The sequence below is a fragment of the Grampus griseus genome, assembly GCF_964374135.1.
Source record: "Grampus griseus genome assembly, chromosome: 4".
Classification (NCBI taxonomy): domain Eukaryota; kingdom Metazoa; phylum Chordata; class Mammalia; order Artiodactyla; family Delphinidae; genus Grampus; species Grampus griseus.
The window spans coordinates 134,998,223-135,023,704 of record NC_138997.1 but is presented as its reverse complement, the minus strand read 5'-3'; the positions used below and the strand labels follow the sequence as shown (position 1 = coordinate 135,023,704).

General features: G+C 33.7%; 1 protein-coding gene and 1 pseudogene across 2 annotated transcripts in view; both read left to right on the top strand.

The window, feature by feature from the left end:
- Positions 1-421: 421 nt before the first annotated feature.
- Positions 422-1,845, top strand: PABPC4L (poly(A) binding protein cytoplasmic 4 like; the record flags this gene model as incomplete). Its single annotated transcript, XM_082653117.1, has 1 exon — positions 422-1,845. One exon carries the CDS (start codon positions 422-424, stop codon positions 1,532-1,534), a length of 1,113 nt encoding a protein of 370 aa, XP_082509243.1. The 3' UTR covers positions 1,535-1,845.
- A 3,849-nt stretch (positions 1,846-5,694) lies between these two features.
- LOC309822320 (alpha-enolase-like) overlaps positions 5,695-25,482 on the top strand; it is a 32,398-nt pseudogene continuing 12,610 nt past the window's right edge. Inside the window, exon 1 of the transcript in view lies at positions 5,695-5,745. The product of the transcript in view is annotated as an alpha-enolase-like (transcript). The remainder of the gene's footprint in view (positions 5,746-25,482) is intronic.

Sequence of the window (25,482 nt, the reverse complement as noted above, 5' to 3'; positions counted from 1 at the left end):
CGCCTCAGACGCCACTTGTGGAATTCTTTCCCCCGGCGGCTGTAACTTTAAACCGGCCTGAGCGAGGCCTATCTTTATTCAGAAACCAGCGACCGGAGAATGGCTGTGGAGAACGCTGAGATGGAGGGCCAGCCCGCCACTTGAAGATTCCTCACCAAGTGGCTGGGAAGGACGGCTTGACCTAGGAATCTTTCTTTGACATTTCAAGGTTCTGTCGCCCCCTCCCAGGGTTGGCCGGACTGGTTGGGGCTTTTGACTGAGGTTGCTGCCCGAGCCTGGGGAGCTGTACGTGAATGAACCGCATCGCCTGGCCTCAGAGCGCTGACTCTGAGGCCACCACGCATGAGCCCGGGCCACCCTTCTGCAGAAGTCACTCCAGGAGCTCCTTAGGGACCGGCTTGTGGCGGTGAGGAGCCAGGAGATGCATGTAGCAGCCAAGTACCGCCAGGCCTCCCTGTACGTGGGTGACCTCCACGCGGACGTCACCGAGGACCTGCTGTTCAAGAAGTTCAGCGCTGTGGGGCCCGTGCTGTCCATCCGCATCTGCAGGGACCTGGTCACCCGCCGCTCTCTGGGCTATGCCTACGTGAACTTTCTGCAGCTGGCGGATGCCCAGAAGGCCCTGGACACCATGAACTTTGACCCGATAAAGGGCAAATCCATCCGTCTCATGTGGTCTCAGCGTGACGCCTACTTGAGGAAATCTGGAATTGGGAACGTGTTCATCAAGAATCTGGACAAATCCATTGATAACAAAACCCTTTATGAACACTTTTCGTCTTTTGGGAAGATCCTGTCCTCCAAGGTGATGAGTGATGATCACGGCTCCAGGGGCTATGCGTTCGTGCACTTTCAGAACCAGATTGCCGCCGACAGGGCCATCCAAGAGATGAATGGGGCACTGCTTAAGGACTGCAGGCTGTTTGTTGGCAGATTCAAGAGCCGCAAAGATCGGGAAGCCGAGCTCCAAAACAAAGCCAGTGAGTTCACCAATGTTTACATCAAAAACTTCGGAGATGACATGGATGATGAGAGACTGAGGGAAGTTTTCAGCAAATATGGAAAAACCCTGAGTGTTAAGGTGATGACAGATTCCAGTGGGAAATCCAAAGGCTTTGGCTTTGTGAGTTTTGATAGCCACGGGGCTGCCAAAAAGGCTGTTGAAGAAATGAATGGAAAGGACATAAATGGACAACTGCTTTTTGTAGGCCGGGCACAAAAGAAAGCAGAGCGACAGGCTGAGTTAAAGCAAATGTTTGAGCAGCTGAAACAGGAAAGATTTCGGCGGTGCCGGGGAGCAAAGCTCTATATTAAGAACCTGGATGAGACCATTGATGATGATAAGCTACGGAGGGAATTTTCTTCATTTGGATCAATTAGCAGAGTTAAGGTAATGCAGGAAGAAGGGCGAAGCAAAGGGTTTGGCTTGATCTGCTTCTCCTCTCCTGAGGAGGCCACTAAAGCAATGACTGAGATGAATGGCCACATCTTGGGCTCCAAGCCGCTCAACATCGCCCTGGCCCAGAGGCCCTAGGAGAGGAAAACTTAATGCACCAGCCAGTGTTTGTAGCAGCTTGGGGGATGTTAGTGATCTCTGCCTGAATCGTCCTCAGTAAATTTCAAATCCCAGCTGATGGCTGCTTAGTTTAGTAAACATTATGATAGAAGGTTTTGTATACAAAGCTATTTATTTTTCTTTGGAGGAAAAATAAGTGAATCTTAGAACCTTGGTTCTTTTTATAGAGGCACACCATCTTATTATAATATGGTATATTTTTCTGATTTTGTTGTAGTGCTCATAGCAGTAAGTATAATTAGATACATTTTTACTGCATTTTGAATGAACTGAAGTGTGGTAATTATTTGCATTTATTGCATACTTTTTCTTATTTTAATAATATTGCTAGCTTTAATTTCTTCCGTGAAAATATGCCCAAAGTAGTTCTTATACCCGAGGATTGCAAAGTAATTTATTTTTACAAACAGAAATTTTCTAATTTCTCATCAATTTTTTTTTAAAGAAACCAAAGTTTAAGAATTGCTACTACAAACTCAATATCTAATTTCATTTTGAATTAATGTTTAAAATACTAGGAAATAGTTGAATTTCCTTTCAATTTATATCCTGAAATGGTGTTTTTCTGATGGCTGAAATTAATGATGGAGTTTTTTAATGTTGCCTACAAATGTGCTTTATAGGAAATTTTACCGTTCTTTCCATTGGTTGACATAATCCAGGTGCTTGCTGGTTATCAAAATTGTGACTTGAATAGTAAAACCTTAACTTCCACATTCCTTAAGTTATAAGCCTGTATCATTTCAGGTCAAAAAGTTGGCCTAGTCTTAATTCTCTTCATACGTATACGGCATAAAATTATGCCTTAAGTTTTGAACCAGGTACCAACATTATAAAAGTCATATATAGAAAACATAGACATTCTGTTTAACAACTGTGTTTTCTAATCTCTGTTATATGTTGTAACATGTAGTGATATTGTCTCAGGGTTCAGAAGAGTGAGTTTATGTTTATGAACTCCACGTCTCCTTTTATTAGACCTTAAGAGCTATGTAACCCATGAAGACTCACTTTTAGCCTTGATTGATCAGAAGTTCACTAATTGATTTTCTGATAAACTGAAGTTACATCACTTAGCCTGCTTTCCAGCATGATTTTTATTTCAGTCCCATTCCCAGATCTTTTCTTCTCTCCTGCTTTTCCTCTATATTACTCAGCTCCTCTATACTTTTTAAAAAGGGTTTTATTATACTGACTTTTACTGTGTGCTGTTTGAAATCCACTTTGGAAATAGATGCAAGAGTTATTTATTTACATTTAAGTAATTACTTTTAATATTCTGATTCTCTCATACCAAAGGTGTCTAGAAAATAGTTTTGTTGTTGTTGTTTTATTTTTTTTTACTCTGCTTCGTTGTTTCCTGTAACCATATATTCAAGTCTTCTGTTTCATATATTACCAGTACAAAAGAAATATTACAATATTTCCGTGGCAATACTTTAGCTATGAAAGAATGAGAAAATCTGTTTCTGTTTATTTTTGTATGAACTATATGTATATTCATTGCACATTTTCTAAATTTAAAATCTCTTTAGACAATGAAAAATTATGGACAATGAAAAAATTACGGCAACACATAATCCTATTATGCAAACAGATCTTCTGTTACAGTTTCTTGCATCTCCTCCCAAATTTTTCTCTATACTTATACACATGATTTAACAAAAATGGAATCATGCTCTAAACCTTGTTTGAAACTGCTTTCTTAATTTGACAGTACGCCATAGTCAACGTCCATGACCACAAATAATTATTTGCACTATAATTTTAATGACTTTTATCTTTCCTTTAATGTTTGTACCATAATATAACAGTTTCCTCTTGATAAACATATAGGTTGCTAGATTGTTTCCTCCCTTTTTTTTTCTCTATCATAAACAACTTGTAGATACACCCTTTACAAACTCTTATATGCTGATGTATATAATTATTTTCTTCAGAAAATGTATGATTCATTGGAATTAATGTTTAATATTTAAATTGCCCAAATGCTGTTCAGAGATTTGTGCCACTTAACATTTCTGAGTATGGAGGATGGCTCATTTCCATATACTCTAAGAACAAAGGATTTTGTTTAAGTTGTTATCTGATTCAACATGACATGTAAAAACAAAATATTTCATGGTTATTTATTTTACTTTTTTATTACCTCAAAAGTTAAACAGCATTTCTTGTATTTACTGGACATTTGTATTTTCATATTTTTGAAAATGATCTTAGTCTATTTTCATGACTTTAGTCTGTTTTCCTGTTGGGGTGGTTTTTATTTATATGGATTTGTTAGTTTTGGTTTTTTTTTTTCCTGATATTCCCATCTTGTTTATAGTTTTGAGGGTCATTCCAAAGTTAAATTTCTAAATTCAAAATTTGCAATCTTATACTTTGGTGGCTTTAATAGTATGTTTCAAAACACTTTGAACACCTCAAATATACAACCCCCCCATACACACACACAATTCATCTGTATTGTCTTCTATTATTTTCAGAGTTTCATATTCTCAATACTTTCTAAACAAAACTTTTGTGTATACAGTATCTTATACACAGCCTATACTAAATATTTTTAAAGTGTCTTGCTTTTCAATTCTATTAACATGCCTTGGTAAATACTGATTTACTGTAAGAGTCTATTTGAAATCCATATGTCAACTATAACTCATTGGCTCTCTGATTTACTATGTTGAGAAGTATTTACCTCCAAATCAGAGAGCTTTTAAGAAAGGGTGCCAGGAAACAGGACTGGGAAGTGTAGTAGGTGTGTCAAGCCTTGACATCTCTTTCTGGATAATCCACTCTATCAAAATGTTCAAATATTTGAACAATATTTCACAATGCTTGTAAATGGATTATCAAGATAATATCAGGGAACTGAGTTCAACATTCTCTTCGCACATGCACGGGGATTTAATAGGACATAATACCAGATGTTTAGATAAATTGTAGCTATAGCTTCATAATGACACAATAATATGCCATTTTAGTAAAAATTACTTATTTTTAATATTTACCTTAAGAAATGACTGTCAGTTTACAAAAAGATATGATCCTGTAGATTTTCTTGATTATTTAAATTTTACTTATTCTAGATTTTGTATGTGTGTGATTCTATCAAGTCATCCTAGTTGGCAGTAGAGGTTCAGGCACTCACGAAACTTTACTCTTTTTATGTTCAAGTGCCTTGATAAATAAAAAGAATCTTCACTTTCTGATAAGCATTCCGGTAAAAGCTAATTTACATAGAGATGCCTTGAGTCACTGCTTCTGCTCTGCCTTCTCTCTCCCCACACACATTGCCTGCTTGCATGTGCAGCCAATTGAATAGAAACGTGCCTTTTAAATTTTTATTTTTAAATTTTTAAATGGAAATTTATACTTGGTAAAAATAAGCTTTTTAAAGTGGTTTTAGTATTGGTATTTTCATGTTCTTAATATTTGTATAAATCCACTGAGAAACGATCAAATAAAGTCGAAATCTTTCAATGGTGTCCAGAATTTTCATGTCCAAAAATGATTTTTATTTATTTACTTTTTAAGTTTTTCTAATTTTCTAGCAGTCGGTTTCTCGTAGGAGTAAATTGAAAACAACTTGTGTTTTTAAATGAAGATCCTTATATTTCATGTTTTAAAAGACCAAGTCCTATATGAACTAGTATTTCTTTTTTAAGTTACTCATAATTATGGGACCATGATTGAAAAGAACCTCTAATACAGACCAAGTTTTCATGAGAAATAATTCACTACATTAAAGATACTTTTGAATTTAATTTTTAAAGAAAAATTTAGCCACTATTTTGAGGTTTTAGAATTAGCTTACTTGTATTATATTTGGAAAATGTGCCTCATAATGTAATTATTTTAAGTAAATAATAAAACAGTAGATAGAAAAGAGAAGTTTTAAATATACATTTTAGAAAGTAGAACAAATTAAATATCCTCAGAATAGCTTTGGCTTCAAGGAATAGAAAATCCACCTTACCTAGAAAAGGAAGCTGTATTTAACAAAATATTCAGAATTAAGGTATCTTCAGGCAAGGTATATCAGAACTTCTACATCAGTTCTGCTGGAGTCTCGTGGCTCTTCACCCTCTGTGTCTTAGCTTCATCATCAGGTTTTCAAGATGGTTACAGGAATTCCTGTCATCGCACTGAGACACAGCAGCATTCAGAAGGTAATACCTTTTAACAACTTTCCCCCTCAGTTCTCATTGTTCATTACTGATATGTATATTCAACAAGATCTGCCACTAGAATTGAGAAAGGAGTCAACTTTTTGTGCAGAATGGGCTTATGGTTGGAAGGAACTTGAGTAGGAATGGGTGTAGGAGTATGCATCCACTAAACCCTGGATATTTTTCATCATTTGTATCTAATTTTTAATTTCAGTACTTAATGGATATTTTCTTTCTTCTTTTAATGTTAGCTTACAAATAGCTCTTAAAATTCCTCCCTACAAATCATTTTCAACACTTGAGTCAAACTGGTGATTTTCCTCTCCCTCAGGTTGTACAAGCATAGGGAATAAATTGTGCAATATATTCTGTATAAAATTGAATTCATTTTTGTTTAGTAATGGGACTTGTGATTTTACATGTCATGCTTTATTAGATATAAATTAGGCATCTCCTGAAAATTCTGCTGAAATGGGCAGATTCAATTTAGTCACCCCAATGGGCTTCCACCAAAAATAATTATCAACAGATTACAAATGATCAAGTATGTTTCAAAATAAATCTACATTTAATAAGGTATTAGTTCCTTGAGTTCTATTTTAAAGTAATCTAAACCAAGTATGTTTTCACGCATGTTAGATAATATTTTAGAATCATACCACTAGAGGGAAGGAATTTACTATGTATATCACCAACTAGTGTGATATTCTGTATAAAGAATTTTTTAAAAATAATTCCTACTGACATTGTAACAGATAAATTATAAGAAAACATCTAAAAATTTAGGTGCCTACAAAATGGCCCCATTATATAAAACTAATGTAACCACAAACATAAATTAATGGGTATTCATTTCCTTTACTAAAGGATTTATATTAGGTCCTTTAGTGCATTAAAATTGTAAGAATTAATAAAATTGGACTTATCTAAACTTTTTTTTCAATTTATTTTTTTCTGTATTACACAAATGTGGTATAACCATCATATATTTTAACCATCCAACATAAACAAAGGAACAAAAAACAGATGTACTAAATTCCGAGTTACAAATATGCTCATATTTGAATCTGTTAGGGTCTGATTATTTTGCAAGTTTGTTCAGAGGAAATATTTATAGCTACTGTTGTTTTTGTCTCATGGTCATGTCTTGTCTTAGAGTTCACAGAATGCTTTGAACTATATTGAGGTTCCCCTGAATGACACAGTTGAACCCATCAAGCTAGAGAAGAAAAATGATCTTCTTCGTAGCATTCTTTGCCATAGTAGAGAAGACACTTAACTTCTGAAAGATATTGGCAGTTTATACAATATCACATCAGAATTTGTTAACCCATCTATATTTACATCACCTTAGATATTAAAAATATCCCCAGTTTGAAGTTCTGCCAAATACTAACAGCACATTTGAGTTCCAAAGGCAATGTCACTGAAATGGTGGATGTTATTATTAAATTTTATTTTTTGCATAGAGTGAATATTGGTTATGATTCATTCTGCTGTGTGTGTGAGTTTTTTTAATCAGTATTTCCAATGGTATTTTCTTATCTTAGGAAACCATATCTGACAGTCTGTAGTGAATCACAATTTTGATTTACATTCCATTTCATCTTTGTACATGTGCCACTGGCATACCAATGCACCACAATTTTGACATATTGCCAATTCTAGTTCCTTGAAGTTAAAGTAAGCCTTTATAATAGTAATGCCAGCAAATCTTTGTTAATCAAAAAAGTGCCTCAATTTGAATGCAAACCAAATCTTAGAATTATTTTGACACATCATTATTTTATTGAATTACCAAGGGAGGTGTTAGAAATGAAAATCTAGTATTATCCACTACTCTATTCACTTATACTTCCTACGTAGTACTTATAATAAGTGACTTTTTTTTTTTTTTTTTTTTTTTTTTTTTGCGGTACGCGGGCCTCTCACTGTTGTGGCCTCTCCCGTTGCGGAGCACAGGCTCCAGATGCTCAGGCTCAGCGGCCATGGCTCACGGGCCCAGCTGCTCCGCGGCATGTGGGATCTTCCCGGACCGGGGCACGAACCCGTGTCCCCTGCATCGGCAGGCGGATTCTCAACCACTGCGCCACTAGGAAAGCCCAATAAGTGACATTTATATTTTATAGATTATAATTGGTAAAGAGCGATTGGCACTGAGATTGTATAGTAAGCTCATTTTTATTTTAATATTTATTTTTATTTTAACCAAAATATATTGCAAATGCAAATTTTATTATGTTATTCTGCTTCAGAACCTCCCATAGCCATCCATTACTTTTAAAGTCAGGTGTAAATCTTTACCGTGGCCTAAGAGATCTGCATTTTTATGATCCTTGTGCATCTTTTAGTCCAATTCTTATGCTACAGTTTCCCTTGGTCAGTGTGCTGGAAATAAACTGTTCTTATTTCAACTCCTTTACCTAATCCCTGCCTCACTGAAAACTTTAACTTTTTATCAGGTTGTATGCTTATTGCAAGGGTTAAAAGAATGTTCCCACTGGTTTATGAAAAAAAAATGATGGGGGGATTTATTGCCAGATAAAAATAAGTAAGAGATCTTTTCAAAATAGAGGTATTGTTTTCTTTTCTTTTTTATTTTTTTTTCTTACAAGTGTTAAGGAAGGCTTTCCAAAGGCTGTTACACTACAGAGGCAGCAGTACCTTTTTGAAATTAGACTACATGGCATAGCGCTGTAGGCAGATAAAAAGCAAGCATTTACAAAAGGTCGAGGAGGCTCATCTTCAAACATTTAGAATGTTATTTTTAAATATTATTATCATCATCATCATCATCATTACTATTTTAAGTAACAACTCATTCTCCTCCCTACCTACGCCTTTTCATGTTTTAAGGCATAGATTGGATATATTTCTTAGTGGGCAATCTGATATTATTCTAGCAGGAGCACATGATGGAAACTGTCCTGCCTTAGTAAGAGAACAAGTAAAGCAAGTAGTAAGTCCTTAAAAAGATAAAGTATTGGGTAGAGAAACAACATTCAGTAGCAAATCATTGCATCTAAATGAAATCTGTTATTAGGGATCAGTTCGGGAAGTGCTCATATAGAAGCAGCATAGAACTAAGAAAGCATGGGCAAAAACGATTAGGGAAAATCTACATATTGATGGATTTTTATTTAGTTAATCATTTTTTTAGTTAAAATTTATATTAAATATACAAATGTAGAAGTTTTGAGCATATAATGTGAAGAATAATACGAAAATAATTATATTTATGTAACTACCACTCAAGTCAAGAAACAGAACATTACCTACACCACTCTTCCTCCCTCCCGATCACTTTTTTGTCACACTTACTCAAATGTAACCTCTATCTTGACTTTAAACTCTACAGATTAATGTTAGGTACCTTGAACTGTTTTCAGATAGATTCATAAAGCATGCATCTTCTTGTGTCACTTTCACTCAAGATATTTTAGTGAGATTCACACATTACTATTCAATGCAGTAGTAATGTGTTCATTGTTATCATATACTATTCTATGGTGTGACTATATTACAAATTATTTATCCTTTTACCATTAATGGACATTTAGGTTGCTTCCATATTGGGGCTATAATGGACAATGCAGCTTAGAAAATCGTCATAGATGCCCTTTTAGATTGAGTTATAAATCACATACCATAAAAGTAAGCATTTTCAAGTGTGCAATTCAATAGTTTGTAGTATATTCAAAAGGTTGTATGACATCACCATTATCCGATTCAGAATATTTTTGTCTCTTCAAAAAGGAAATCCGTACACCCATGAGCAGTTACTCCTGTTTTCTCCTCCTCCCAGTGCCTGGCAACCATACTCAAATTTATGTCCTTAAGGATTTGCCTGTTTTGGACATTTTTTATAAATGCTGTCATACAATATGTTACCTTTTGTGTTTAGGTTCCTTTGCCTAGCTTAATGTTTTAAAGTTTTGTCCATGTTGCAGCATGTATCAGTACTTATTTCCTTTTCATACCTGAATAATATCTATTTGTGGGGATATGCCACATTCTTTTTATCCATTCATCATTTGTTGTACACTTGTGTTGTTTCCACTTCCTGACTTTATGAATAATATTGCTGTGACTTTGGTTTACAAGTTTTTGTGAGAATATATATTTTCAGTACTCTTATGTACTCATAGATAATGGTATATTCTCTTTTTCTTTAGAAATGTTACCTCTTATAAGAGTCAAATTTTGGTTTCATTAATTTTCCCTATTATTTTTCAATTCCTTTCTTTTTACTGTGTTTTGCTTATTTCTGCTTTAATCTTTATTATTTCCTCCTTTTTGCTTGATTTGGGTTTATTGTGCTCTTCTATTTCTAATTTCTTAAGGTGGAAATATAAGTTATTCATTTGAAATCTTTCTTCTTTTTTTAACATAGGCATCTATGGTTAGACATTTTCCCTAGGCATTGTTTTAGGTACAATAAATAGGTTTTGTTATGTTGTGTTTTCATTTTTCATTGATCTCAAATTATTTTCGAATTTCACTTGTGATTTCTTCCTTGATCCATTGATTATTTAGGAGCTGTATTTTTTTTTTAACTTCCATATATTTGTGAACTTCCCAAATACTGTTCTGATACTGATTTCTAGTATCATTTCTTTGTGCTCAGCAAACATACTTTGTGTTATTTCAACACTTTTAAATTTATTGAGATTTGCTTTATGGCTGACATGTGATCTATCCTAGGGAATGTTCCATGTGTACTGTAAAAGAATATGTACCCTGCATTGTTGGGTATAGTACTCTATAGATGTCTTTTAGGTCTAGTTGGTATATAGTGTTATTGAAGTCATCTATTTTCTTGTTGCTCTTCTGTCTAGTAGAAACATATGGAATAAGCAAGGAAAATATCAGTAAGAATATTGTATCCATAACACAAATGGACCTAATTGTCATATGTAGAAACAATAGAAAACAACTTCAGAACTCATTTTAGTTTCAAGTTCAAGTAGAATATTTTCAGGAGTTGATCACATAAGGAACTATAAACCTACTTACAAATGTTTTCAAAGGACTAAAATCACATTGAATATACCTGTTGACCATTGTGCAATTAAAATGCAGATCAACAACGAAATATAATTAGAACATTATTAGAGATCCAGAAATCGTGAAATATGATCTAAAATTACAGTAGAAATTAGAAAAAATTCTGAATTGAATAATAATCAGTATGCAGTATATCAAACCTTGTGAGAACACAAGTATGCTTTGTGATTAATTTATAGTCTTAAAAATGTATATATTAGAAAAGAAAAAAAGCTGAAAAGAATAAGCTAAGTACCCTTCTCTAGAAATTGAAAAATGAACAGAAATTAGAATGACGTAGAAGAAAATATAGAACAGAAATTAAAGAAATAGGGACAAATACATAAAAGGGATCTCAAAAAATTTTAAACTAATGAATTTAATAAACTACCTAATAAAACTGATTTTTTAAAGTGATAAGCACAAATAACTAATATTGGCAATGAAAAAGAAGATTTCACCACATAGTTTGTAGACATTACAACCTTCATAAGTGGATATTATAAACAAATTTATGGCAATAAATTTGAAATTTAGATAAAATTTTAAAACTTTGATTAAAGTAACTCACTGAAACTGATAATAAGAATTTGGAAATATTAATAATCTCACCAATATTAAGATAAATGAATCAATATGATTAGATCTTTCTTAAGGAGAACATCCAAGTGCTAGATGGCTGGTGAATGTTAAAAAATATTTAAAAAACAATTCCAATTTAAAAAAGTCTTTTCAAAAGGACAAAAATGGGTACATCTCATAACTCATTTTATGAAAACAACATAACCTTGACACCCAAACATGACCTGGATAAAAACTACTGGGCACATTAACTCATCAGCATAAGGACAAAAACATTAAATAAAATTTTAGTTAACTTAATCCAGCAATAATTTTAAGAATATATATAAAATATCAAGTTGGTGTTTCTTCCAGAAAGGAAATCTTGTTTAATTAACGTTTAAAATCAGTTTTACTCTTGGAGAGGGTGTGGGGAAAGGGAAGTCTCCTACACTGTTGCAGCCACTATGGAAAATAGTATGGAAGTTCCTTAAAAATCTGAAAATAGAACTAACATATGACCCAGCAATCCCAGTCCTGGGCATTTATCTGAAAAAGACAAAAACTCTAATTCAAAAAGATACATGCACCCCAATGTTCATAGCAGCACTATTTATAATAGCCAAGACATGGAAGCAACCTAAGTGTCCACCAACAGATGAATGGATAAAGAAGATGTGGTACATATATACATTGGTTTATTAGCCTTAAAAAAAAAAATGAAATATTGCCATCTGCAGCAACATGGATGAACCTAGAGAATATCATACTAAGTGAAGTAAGACAAAGAAAGACAAATATTATATGATATCAGTTATGTGTGAAAACCAAAAAATAATACAAATAAATTTATTAACAAAACAGAAACAGACTCACAGACATATAAAGCAAACTTATGGTTACCAAAGAGGAAAGGGGGGGATGAATTAGGAGTATGAGAGTGACAGATACACACTACTATATATAAAATGGATAAACAACAAGGATTTACTATATAGAACAGGAAACTATTTCAATATCTTGTAATAACCTACAATGGAAAAGAATCTGAAATATATATATATATATATACACGCACACACACATCAATAAAATAATCACTTTTACTACATTACAGAAAAAGAAACTTTAATGATTATTTCAATAGATGCAGAAAAAGCAGCTGCAATAATTTAACATTCATTCACATATAAAAGCTTCATAAAAAACTAAGAATAGATGGAGATATTCCAAAATCTGATAAAGCATTTTATTTTTTTAGAATTTCTTAGATGCCTAGGGCAAGGATTCAGGAGTGAGGGATTCACTGGGAAAGTATTCCAAGGAGATATTGTTAGGAGAATGAAGAAGCAGTATGGAGAAGGAAAATTTTAAGGAAAGTTATGTGCAGTCCCAGACTAAGTCTGGGAGTTCTGGACTAAAATTACACAGTCTGGACTTTTGTATTTCTCTGGCCCAAGTCATTGGCTACATGTTTGCTTCATCGCCTAATAGTAATTCTCAACCATGCCCAGGTACCAGAAATTAGCTGCAAAGCACACCGTAAATGAGCAGTGGGTACAAAACTCTATTAAAAACGTCTGAGAGGTTCCAGTTTGGCATATAAATGTATCAGAAGTTTCCAGTCCATTAGAACAACAAGTAAAAAGTTGAGCATACAGAAAAATCAACAACTTTTCTTATATCCATCAGAGGAATAAGGTTACAAAGCAAACCGCTTCCGCTAAAATTGGAGAGACAGAGATACAGAGAAACACAGATACTGAAGCAGAAACCCACAAGCAGAAACTTGTGCAGAAAACCTGAACTGCAGGAAAACCTGAAAGGTAATTGAAAAATTGCTGGAGGCTCAGTTTGGACATGCCTGAGAGATAAAAACCTCAGGGGGACCCAGTCCCTGTGTGGAGGCGGAGGGTACATTTTTGTGTGTTTTACCTTCAGGAGTTTTATCAGATTTTCACAGTGAAAATCAGAGGAAAATCCCATCATGCTTCCATCCCGGGGAGGGGAAAAAATGTAACTTTGAAATAAAGCATTCTGCTCTATATTTAACAAGGCCTGACCTAAAAAGAAACTGTTTTGTAAGAGTCTAACATTTTGAGGTATTAGTAGAGCCTAACTGACATGGGGGAAGGAAAATAGCCAACTCCAGCCCCATCTAGGCATCCTGTACCACCTATGCAAGTGAAAAATTAAAAACAGCCCAGGGGCACAAGCTTACTAAAAGACTGAGGTCTAATCATAGGACTATGGAACACTTCACTTCCCACACTTTCCCACTGCAGTTCTTTTTACAGAGTACATCATGTCCACCTTTCAGCAAATGTTATAAGACATACTAAAAGGTAAATTACACAGTTTGAAAAAGCAAAACAAGCATAAGAACCAGACCCAGATGTGGCAGGAATGTTGGAATTATCAAACTATGATTTTAAAACAACAGTGATTAATCTCATAAGAGTGTTAATGGAAAAAGTAGACAATGTGCAAGAACAGATGAGTAATGCAAGATTAAATAGGTAAGGTAAGCAGAGAGACAGAAATGATAGGAATCAAAAAGAAGTGCAAGAAATCAAAAATACTGTAACAGAAATGATTAATGCCTTTGGGCTCAGTAGTAGAGTAGACATGGTTGAGAAAAAAAAACTCTGACCTTGAGGACATGTCAATAAAAATTTCCAAAAGTCTAAAGTGAAAAATATAACCTGAAAAAAATAGAATATCCAAGAAGTGTAGGACAAGACAAAAGGTGTAATATATGAGTACTGGGAATACCAGAAGGAGAAGAAAGAGAGAAAATAACAGGAAGGAATAATGACTAAGAAATTCATAAAATTCATATCAGATATACTAAAAAGCTTTTTCACAGCAAAGGTAACCATCCACAAGCTGAAAAGGCAACCTACAAAATGGGACAGATTTTGCAAATCATATATCTTATAAAGGGTTAATATCCAAAATATATAAAGAAGTCATACAACTCAGCAGCAAAAAACCAAACAATCTGATTTAAAAATAGGCAGAAGATCTGAATAGATATTTTTTTAAAGAGGACATACAGATGGTCAACAGGTACAGGAAAAGATGCTCAACATCACTTATCATCAGGGAAATGCAAATCAAAACCAATGTGCAATATCACCTCACATCTGTTAGAATGGATATTGTGAAAAAGATAAGACATAGCAAGGGTTGGTGACAATGTGGAGAAAAGGAAACCCTTGTGCCCTACTCGGGGGAAGGCAAATTGGTGTGGCCATTATTGAAAACAGTATGGAATTTCCCCCCAAAATTAAAAATAATACTATCATAGGGACAAGAAAAGGGAAAAAATGTATACAGATTGGGATGGAAGAAATAAAATTATCTTTGTTCATAGATTATATGATCATCTATGTAGAAAACCTGAAGGAACTGACAACAAAATTCTTGGAACTAGTAAACAGTTATAGCAAGATTGTAGGATACAAAGTTAATATAGAAAAGTCAATCAATTTCTTACATGCCAGCAATGAAAAAGAGGAATTTTAAATTAAAACACAATATTATTTACATTGATAACCCCCAAAATGATACACTTAAGTATAAATCTAACAAAATATGTACAAGATCTATATGAGGAAAATTATAAACTCTGATGAAAGAAATCAAAGGTGAACTAAATCAATGGAGAGATATTCCATGTTCATGAATAGAAAGACTCAATATCGTCAAGATGTCAGTTTTTCACAACTTTATCTGTAGATTCAGTGCAATCCCAATCAAAATCCTGGCAGGTTATTTTGTGGATATTGACAAACTGATTCTAAAGTTTACATGGTGAGGCAAAAACCCAGAATTGTCAGCATAACATTGAAGAACAAAGTTGGAGGACAGATGCTGTTCAACTTCAAGACTTACTATTAAGCTGTAGTAATCAAGACTGTGGTATTGCTGAAAGTATAGACAAATAGATCAATAGAATGGGATGGAGATCCCAGAAATAGATCCATATAAATACAGCCAACTGACTTTTTGATAAAGGAGCAAAGGCAATAAAACAGAGAAAAGATAGTCTATTCAAGAAAGGGTGCTGGACCTCCCTGGTGGCGCAGTGGTTAGGAATCCACCTGCCAATGACATGCAGCAGAGCAGCTAAGCCCATGCGCCACAACTACTGAAGCCTGCGCTCCTAGAGCCCGTGCTTCACAACAGGAGAAGCCACCGCAATGAGAAGCCCGTGCACCGCAACAAACAGTGGCCCCCACTTGCCGCAACTGGAGAAAGCCTGTGTACAGCAACGAAGACCCAACGCAGCTAAAAATAAATAAATAATTTTTAAAAAAAGAAAAATAAAGGGTGCTGAAACAACCAAACATCCACATGCACAAAAGTGAACCTAGACACAGATCTTATACCTTTCACAAAAATTAACTCAAAATAGATCATAGACCCAAATGTAAAATGCAAAACTCTAAAGCTCCTAGAAGATGACATAGGAGTAAGTCTATAGATGATCTGATGATCTTGGGTATGGTGATGACTTTTTAAATATAACTCTAACGTCATGATCCATGAAAGAAATAGCTGACACACTGGACTTTATAAAAACTAAATATCTCTGTTCTGTCAAAGACAATTTCAACAGAATGAGAAGACAGTCCACACACTTGGAGAAAATATTTGTGAAAGATACATCTGATACCCAAAATAAAATTCAACAACAACAACAAAAACAATCTGACTAAAAAATGGGCACAATACCTTAATGGACACCTCACCAAAGGAGATTTTCAGAGGGCAAGTAAGCATATGAAAAGATGTACAACCTCATACGTCACGAGAGAATTGCATACTAAAAAAAGGAGATACCAATGCATACCTATTAGAATGGTCAATATCCAAAACACTAACAATACCAAACACTCATGATGATATGGAGTAACAAGAACTTCCATTCATTGCTGGTAGGACTGCAAAATGGGACAGCCAGTTCGGAAGACTGCTTGGCAGTTTCTTACAAAACTAAACATACTTTTTATCATATTTGGCAATTGCACTTTGTTTGGTGTTTACACAAATAAATTGAAAACCTGTGTCCACACAAAAACCTGCACATGGACATTTATTGCATCTTTATTCATAATTGCCAAAACTTGAAAGCAACCAAGATGTCCCTCAGCAGGTGAATGGATAAATAAACTATGGTACATCTAGACAATGGAACATTATTCAGTGTGAAAAAGAAATGAGCTTTCAAACCATAAAAAACATCGCGGCATCTTAAATGCCTATAACTAAGTAAAATAGACCAATATGAAAAAGCTGCACATGGTGTGATTCCAACTCTAAGACCTTGTGGGGAAAAACAAAACTATAGAGACAGTAAACACATCATGGGTTAGACGGGTGAGAGCCCAGATTATGGCTTGTCTTTCTGTTGATATCTAAAAACTTCATCTTTTACATTATATCTACAATCTACCTGGATTTTTCATTATGATATGAATTCGGAAGTGATCTTTTTTTTTCCATGTAGACATCCAGCAGATTCAATACTACTATTTATTGAAAAGTATAGACATTTCCCTGCATTACTCTGAAGTGCTATATTGTCATAAATCAGATGCCCACATTTGTTTTACCAGGTCAGTCTCTGGATTTCTATTCCGTTAGTCTAGTTGTCTATCGTTTACCAGTGTCATATAGCCTTTATTACTTTATAATCTTTATATCAGATAGAACAAATCTTTTCATCTTATTACTAAAGATTATCTTGCTTATTCTTAGCTATCTGACTATTCATACAAATGAAAAAAAGCAACTTTTACAATTTCATGCATATATTTTTGCACATGTGTACACACACATATATACACACAAAATCTTTTGGGGAAATTATTGTGATCATATTGATTCTGAGCTGAAATCCTTACAGTATAGTCTTCTAACCCATGAAAATGGATATCCCTTTATTTATTTGTGCTCCTTAATTTTTAAAATAATATTACGTAGCTTTTGTGTAGAAGTCTTGCATATCTTTCTTAGTCTTATTCCTAGCTGTATGATATTTTTGTTGTTATAAGATGTTTTGTTGTTATTTCTTATTTTTACTATGTTTTAGTAAAATATTTTTGTTATTCTAAAAAAATACATAGAAATATATTTACTTTTAACATAATGACTTGCTATCCAACATCATTGCCATACATAAATGATTATCTATTTATATGAACCATAATATAGATTATAACCATTTACCTATGGTATACTGATTTTTCTCTCTACTCAATTATGTCAACTGAAAAAAATACAAGTTAATGCATTTGTAGTTTCTAATGTGCCAATATTTAACAAGTAACATATTTAAGTATATAAATTTTAAAGTTAGTATTAAAAACATAGTTTAAACAAGCTGCTATTCTTTTTCTAATTTGCCTCTTCAAGTTGTGGCCATGAGATTACCTGAGGATTCTAGGTCGCTATTCATCACATGTTTCTCTCCAAAATACACCAGTAGCAGAAATTTCCCCTTAGCTTAAACAACTTTGCATAGAGCTTTGTATTCTTCAGGAATCTGGACTAATTTGGAAAAAGATTGCAGTTAAGACCATTTTACATTTGCAGTTTTCTATTTGATTCTTTTTCTCTTATTTGATATATGTTCTTAAGGTATTTTCTTTGCATATTACTCTGCAGCCTAGGATTACCATCATCTTCTTCCAAATTGCTCAAGGGAGTCCCATTTTATTAATTCTTAGAAAACTGTACTGTCATTTTGGTGACATCACAACCAAACAAAGGAAAACAATAACAACTTGAGTCTACCAAAGCTGGCATTGCACATATTTACTTAACCTTTTAATTATTGAACCTTGTTTCTTTAGGAATCCCACAAACCCATAAGTACTTGTATTTTATCCTAGAAAGGGCATGGGTATGAAAGGAGCTATGTAAACTATCACTATAACTTTTAGTATGTTCTGAGGATCAGAGAACATCAACATTGTTTAAAATAAGTACTTTTTGCTCCCTCACCTCTCTTCTGAACAAAGCAATAGGCAGTTTCCTGTATGTGGCCAAGTGTTAAACTCATGGACATATTATGTTGGCCACAGCTACTAAACAATGATGGCAAACAGATCCAGAAACAGCGCTCTATAGGCTGACTATTGAAAATCAGCAGTAGGCAAACAGAAGAGATCTATCCAAATATATATCTTTTATTCGGGTGGTGACTGGCTGAACCAATCATATCTCAGTGCATTGAAGTGTGCATACAGAAGGTACAGACGGTAATGAGATGCAAATCCTGAGAGGCACGAAAAAATACATATAGAAGTCAAGGTAGAGAATTTACAAAACAAATTAAACCAAAAGTAAACATATTGGTATTTTCACTGAATAAGAAGTTCACATCACTGAAATACAATGGAGTAATAATCTGATCTTGGGATTCACTGATTCTAATATATGTTCCATAATCAATTATGCTTTAGTCTTGTAGTACCTGCTAGGGGTGCACAATCATGCTAAGGTACAAGAGGGAATAAAAACAAAAAAGGGCAATGTGTAGGGAAGTGGATCAATTATGTTGCTAATGCACTAAATTGAATGAATAGGAAGTTAGAATTATATAGAAGATAGAAATTAGGGAAGAAAATATATTTTCAAGGTACTGATAAGTATAGCCCCTTCCGTGATAATCTTACAAATGTGTGAGAGGGATCCACTATTGTATTTTTATTCTTCACTGGGTTTGGGAACATTAATTAAAATAACCAAACAGGCACACTTCAGTCTGACAGCAAGATGACTGTTGCAGCATAGTTTTTCAGTCTCCTTTAATATCCAACAAAAATGTAGTAATTATTATTCTTTAGCAACTAGGCACCTCTGTTATCAGCATCTATGTAGAAAAATTTAAAAGACAATAAAGAACATTCTGATAGCCTTGAAGTAGGGCAAGTGAAAATATTTATGTCTGTACTTCACATGACATTTTTTCAAACCCAAAAGAAAGGCAACTGAGTCTTTTGGGTAGAGGGGTGTGGGTGGTAACACAGGTTTTGATTGACAGCTGAGTGGAGAGGACTACTGAAAAGCAGCAGTTCTGAGGCAGTCTAGACCCTATGACTCTTGAAAGTCAACAGTAAAATCTTCCTTTCTGACCAAAGTCATGCACTGAGGAGAAACTTTTGTGAGTAGAATCTAAATGGAGTAAGATAGGGACACTAGGGCAAAAGAAAGAAAAGCATAAAAATCACGGAGGACTGCAGTGGAGGAAGATGTCAGAAAACATAAGAAAATTAAAAATATTTTTCTCCATGGCAATACAACAAGGAGCTTTATAACCGTGGAAATAGGAAGGCTATTCTGACCAATTCTCCCATTAAAATAGAATAGGAAAACCCATCTTCTGTGACAAATAAATGAAGGTAAAATTTAGTCCCATACAATGACTTTCCTGGAAAAAATAAAGGGAACAATTGTATTATTTGGCTATGGCTGCCATAACAAAGGTAGCTTAAATAGAAATTTATTTCCTCATAGTTCTGGGGGCTAGAAGTTTGAGATCAAGTTGCTAGCAGGGCTGATTTCTTCTGAGACCTCTGTCCTTGGCTTGTACATGGCCGTCTTCTTTCTGAGCTTTTACTCGTCTTCCTTCTGTATCTGCATCCTAATCTCTTCTTTTTATAAGAATAAGAGTCATACTGGATTAGGGCCCACCCTAGTGACCTCAATTAACCTTAAAGACCCTACAGTAGCATTCTGATGTACTGAAGGTTAGGACTTGAACATATAAATGGGTGGGTGGGGCGGGGAATTCAGCCCTTAATACTGAGTAAACAGCATAACATTCTTACAATGAAAGCATGCCCAAGAAACATACACAAAAAACAGATAAAAAGTTTACCTTACTCTTGCAAAATCAGTTAAAGGTTTAGAGAAAATGTTAGGAACTATGAAAAACAGCATCAATCAACTTTAGAAAAATCTAGAAATTATATTGGACAAGATAATATAAAAAAGTATCTGATCATGTTAGAAATTAGTGAACTCTAAAGAAAAAAAATATGGAAATGAAATTTAAGCTGGAAGGGAAACAATAATGAATAAGTATGTAGATAATGTCAAAAGGGGAAAATACATTCAACACTATTAATATACACACACATATATACCTGGTACCTGGTAAAATCAACCTAGAGTGGTTGAAACCTAACACCTTGAAATATTCAAGCAAAATTATTGTACTTCAGAGCAAAAGGAAAAATATTCTTTGAGCTTTCAGACAAAAAGTTCAAATCACTTATAAAGAAATCAAATTGACATCAGACTTTTCAACAGTAATGTTTTGTTCCAGAAAACTATGTAAGATTCTAAGGAAAGAAAGTATGATTAAAAGGTATTATATCTATCCAAATTGACCTTCTGGTGTAAAGGCCATGGACAGATTTTAAGAACATGACAGAACACAGGGAATATTGTTTCCAAAGTTTTTCCTGAGAAAATCTACTAGAAAATTATCTTTAGAAAATGAAAACAACTGAGAATATCAACTTGAAACTGGAAGATGATAAAGTATGTGAAAGTTAAATGCTCTGACATTTTAGATAAAGCAAAAGTGGTTTAGAAAATTGAGAGTATATGAAAGTAGAATCAGCTCACTAAGTGCCTATAAGTATTAACTGGGAGTAAAAGACATTACTTCAATTTGGATCTGGAGGGAAAGGGAGAGGAGAAGGAAGAAAAAGTTGCTAGTTAAATTTAATATTGTTCATAGAGGGAAACAATGGACTGAATTAAAAAGTGCAAAGACTAAGAATATTCTAAAAACTTTAGTACAAAGGTAACCATTAATCTAGAATTGCAAGGTTTTCTAAATATTAAAATATATGATGAGAGAATAAATGACCACATATTGATATACCTATATGTGAATAAGACTTTAAAATATGAGATTAGAGGCTATATATATTAATTATAGCAATAAGTAAATGAGCTTAAATCACCAATAGAAAGAAAATATTTTTATTAGCTAAAAATTATGCTCTATACAAGAGACAAACCTAAAAACAAAAAACCTTCAAAAGTGATAAAAATAAAAGGATACGCCAAAATGCATTTTTCAAACACAATTAAAACAAAGTAGAGGTTAAAATCTTGATATCTGAAAAGGTAAAACTTAGACCAAAAAGGTAGTATAAAATAATAAAATTATAGTTTTTTAAAGTTAAAAACAATATTGCTTAGTGAAACGTGTAGCAGTCATTAATTTTATGCAAACAATAAAATTATTCTTATTAAACAACAATTACAGCAGTGGCAAGAAGAAATAAGCAAAAACAATCAACAAAAATATAATTGAACACAGCTCTCTTGATCCAAGGCAGATCACATGAGCAAACTTTGTAAAGACATAGAAGTACTGAACATTTATCATCAATAACGTAGACCTTATATATTGAAATCTTAATCTAGATAGAGATACTATGCTTCTTTAAGTGCAAAGAAAATGTTCATGAAAATTGACCATTTTTCTGCCACAGAAGAAATCTTAATACATTCCCAAAAATAGAAATAAAACTCTCTGAACTCTTTTCAATAAAACTAGAAATACATAATAAAATTGAAAAACATAAAATTCTTCTCCCTAGAAACACAAAATGTTAACTCTTGGATGAAACTGGAAATAGACATCAAACTGCAACATGCCTCAGAATTTTAGCAGGACATAATCAGAATCTGGGATGCAACTAAAGTAGTTATCAGAGGAAAGTGAATAGCATTAAATTATATCAATAACAATTAGAAAAATAATATAAAATAAATACTAAATTTTTAAAAAGTTATTTAAAAGCCAACAATAAATTAAAACAAAAGAAAACAGAAAGAACTTGAGGGAATTGTCACCTAAATTAAAATGTGCCTTCGGTTATTGGTACTAAATCTGTGAAGAAACAGAATTCCTACCCTCATAGAGCTTTCAGACAACTTGGATGAAAAAGGTCAGTTTAGGAAGACAGGTTGTTTTCTTTTCCTCCCAAAGTTACAGTGTTCAGGTAACAATTACTAACACAATATGGTTGCAATTTGACCATACATACAAATCTTTAATATTGAAGTATTTGAGATTTATCAATAGAGATAGTGCTTATCAATAGCCACAAAATAAATCCCCCATTCCAACAGTTTCCTCATATTAATAATTTGCAATATATTTACAGTATATTTCAGGAGAGTGTTTTTCTTTCCAGAATCTATTAAAATACTTTTTCCCATGCATCCATATTTGTAAGAACAATTTGATGGATATGATGGTTTCTGTTTGATCAATATTAATTTAAAGCTGCTGGATATCCTTGGAGAGCTAATCAAGAAGGTAAAAATTTTTCCACATTAATGTTTTCAAGTGACAGTAGATTTAAGAGGTAATGAACATTATTTACTTAAAAAGAAAATGTTTTCCCTTATGCAATTACTGTTAGAGGAATCATTAGCTACAACAAAAGCTCTATGAGTCAGTTCAGCATATGTCTCATTCTATAATTTATACTTCTTAACAGTCTGTGATCCCTTGGGTCAAGATTACTTTAGAAATACAAAGAGAACCCCTAAAACTAAATAATTTCTATTATATAATGAACATGTAAATTATCTGCTAAATTACTTGTATTTAATTAGTAATTTTGCATAATGACATACATTCTCTTTGGGTCTCTTCAGACTCTGACAGATAACACTTTACAAATGTTACTTAAGTTCCAATTACAGCACAAACCTTTTAGAAATGTACTATTAATCTAAATATGCAAATGTGAGCAATTCTGGTATTCCTTAGGCAAACTATGATTCAACATTCCTGCGAAAGTGTACCTTGGCTCATTCTGAATGCAGTGTTTTTGTTTCTTGTTTCTTACATGAGAGACTAAAAATGTCAATTTTTTAAAGTTCGTAAGTGGATAACGTGTACAATTTTTAGAATCAGCTCATTTCACTTGTAGTTTAGAAATTAAAATTTAAAAACTATCTTCTGATGTAAAAGTTCTTTTGGTAGTTAACATTAAAATAACCATGTAAAACATGGCTGCTGCTAATCACATCACAGCAGTGTTCCACTTGAGTTGTTCTAATCTTGTCATAGTTACTTTGCGTCTTAAGCTATGACATGGAACTCACTTAGGAGAGCAATACATTTAACTCAAATAAAAGGGATCAAAATATAAAATATGGGGCTTCCCTGGTGGCGCAGTGGTTGAGAATCCGCCTGCCAACGCAGAGGACACGGGTTCGTGCCCCAGTCCGGGAAGATCCGGGAAGGCTAGGCCTGTGAGCCGTGGCCGCTGAGCCTGCACATCCAGAGCCTGTGCTCCGCAACGGTGAGAGGCCCATGTACAGCAAAAAAAATTAAAAAATAAATATATATATATATAATATGTGTTTACTTAATAGATATTAATTGAGTGCCTACAATGTGTCAGTCTAAATCTTGGGGATGGAGCAATGAGGAAGGCAGACAAGGTTTCCCCTCTTTAAGAAAGTGCAAATTCAGATTATGTGTGTGTATAAGGCAGCATGTTATGTGTGTGAAGCTGTTATGTATGTGTGTGGAGGGGGGAGGAAAATAAATAATGGATGACTAGGGGGACAAAATAAAAATATATGATCAGAGTTTATAAAGTGATGTAGAAAAAATAAACAGGGTTATTTGATAGAGAGTGACTGGGATAAGGTGTCTACTTTAAATAGGGCCTAGAATCCCCTTCCATTGTACACATAAATACAAAATAGATTTTACACAGCTCTCATGTACATCAAAGGTAAATACTGGGTAAATTTTGGGGAGACTGAACTTTGCTTTGTTTGGAAGTTAACCAGGAGTTGTTTAACATTTTGAAAAATCATCTCATCCTTAGTAATACAATTTGTGATATATGAGTCATCAATACGGTCCCTGCACTGGTACACTTGTATCAGTCTGTGATTGCACTGGTACAATAATGGTGATTTTAGATCTTATTTTAAAATGATAAATATAAAGAAAAATTGTCTACATGATTCAGTTGAATTTTTTTTTTTTTTTTTTTTTTTTTTTGTCGGTACACGGGCCTCCCAATGCCGTGGCCTCTCCCGTTGCAGAGCACAGGCTCCGGACGCACAGGCTCAGCGGCCATGGCTCACGGGCCCAGCCGCTCCGCAGCACGTGGTATCTTCCCGGACCGGGGCACGACCCCGTGTCCCCTGCATTGGCAGACGGACTCTCAACCACTGCGCCACCAGGGAAGCCCTCAGTTGAATTTTTGTTGGGTTTTATCACTTCATTCCAAAATGAAGCTCTTGGGTACATTTAATCTACTGACATTTTTTTTCTAATTAAACAACAAAAATATCAAGAATAAATGCAAATTTTAAAAAGAAACACATTAACCACACAATTCTGAAATTTAAAGACATTTTTGGAAAGTATTGTGCTGTCATTAGGATATTTAAACAGTTTTAAATCCAGAATGATCAAAGTTTCTTTTTTCCTTATATAAAGTACAAATAATACAAAATATGATGAACTATGCAATATTAGAGAAAAATTTATCTTACCAGCTATATGTGAAGTTATTTGTATTGTGATGATAGTTCAAATCTAATAATTTACATCTTTTCATTGAACAAAAATACTGTTTTCATATAAATCAATGAGAAAGCAAAAATAACTGAAGTATATAATAAACTGAAGTTACCATATGCACAATTCCAAAGGAATGAAAAAATAATAGAGGAGATGTCATTTAGAATACCAGACTGTAATACACAGTTTGTTAACATTTGAAACCTTTAAAATCAGTTCACAGGAAAAAATATTCCCTTTTCAAATGACACCGCTTGTACAACAGATGGAATACTAACTTGGGTTAGTGGGTAACACAGGTTTACAGCCAACTTAAAAAAGAAACACCAGGTGTTTTAGCAATTTATTGCATTATTCATCAACAGCACTTAGTTGCCAAGAACTTTGAAAAAGACTTACAAATTCAATGAAGTTACTGAGCTATTAATGAATAATGTATAATAATGTATAATAGTCAGTATAAAATGTATAGTAATTTCTGGAATGACAGATTATTTGGTAACCTTTTACTTCTACATTGAGCT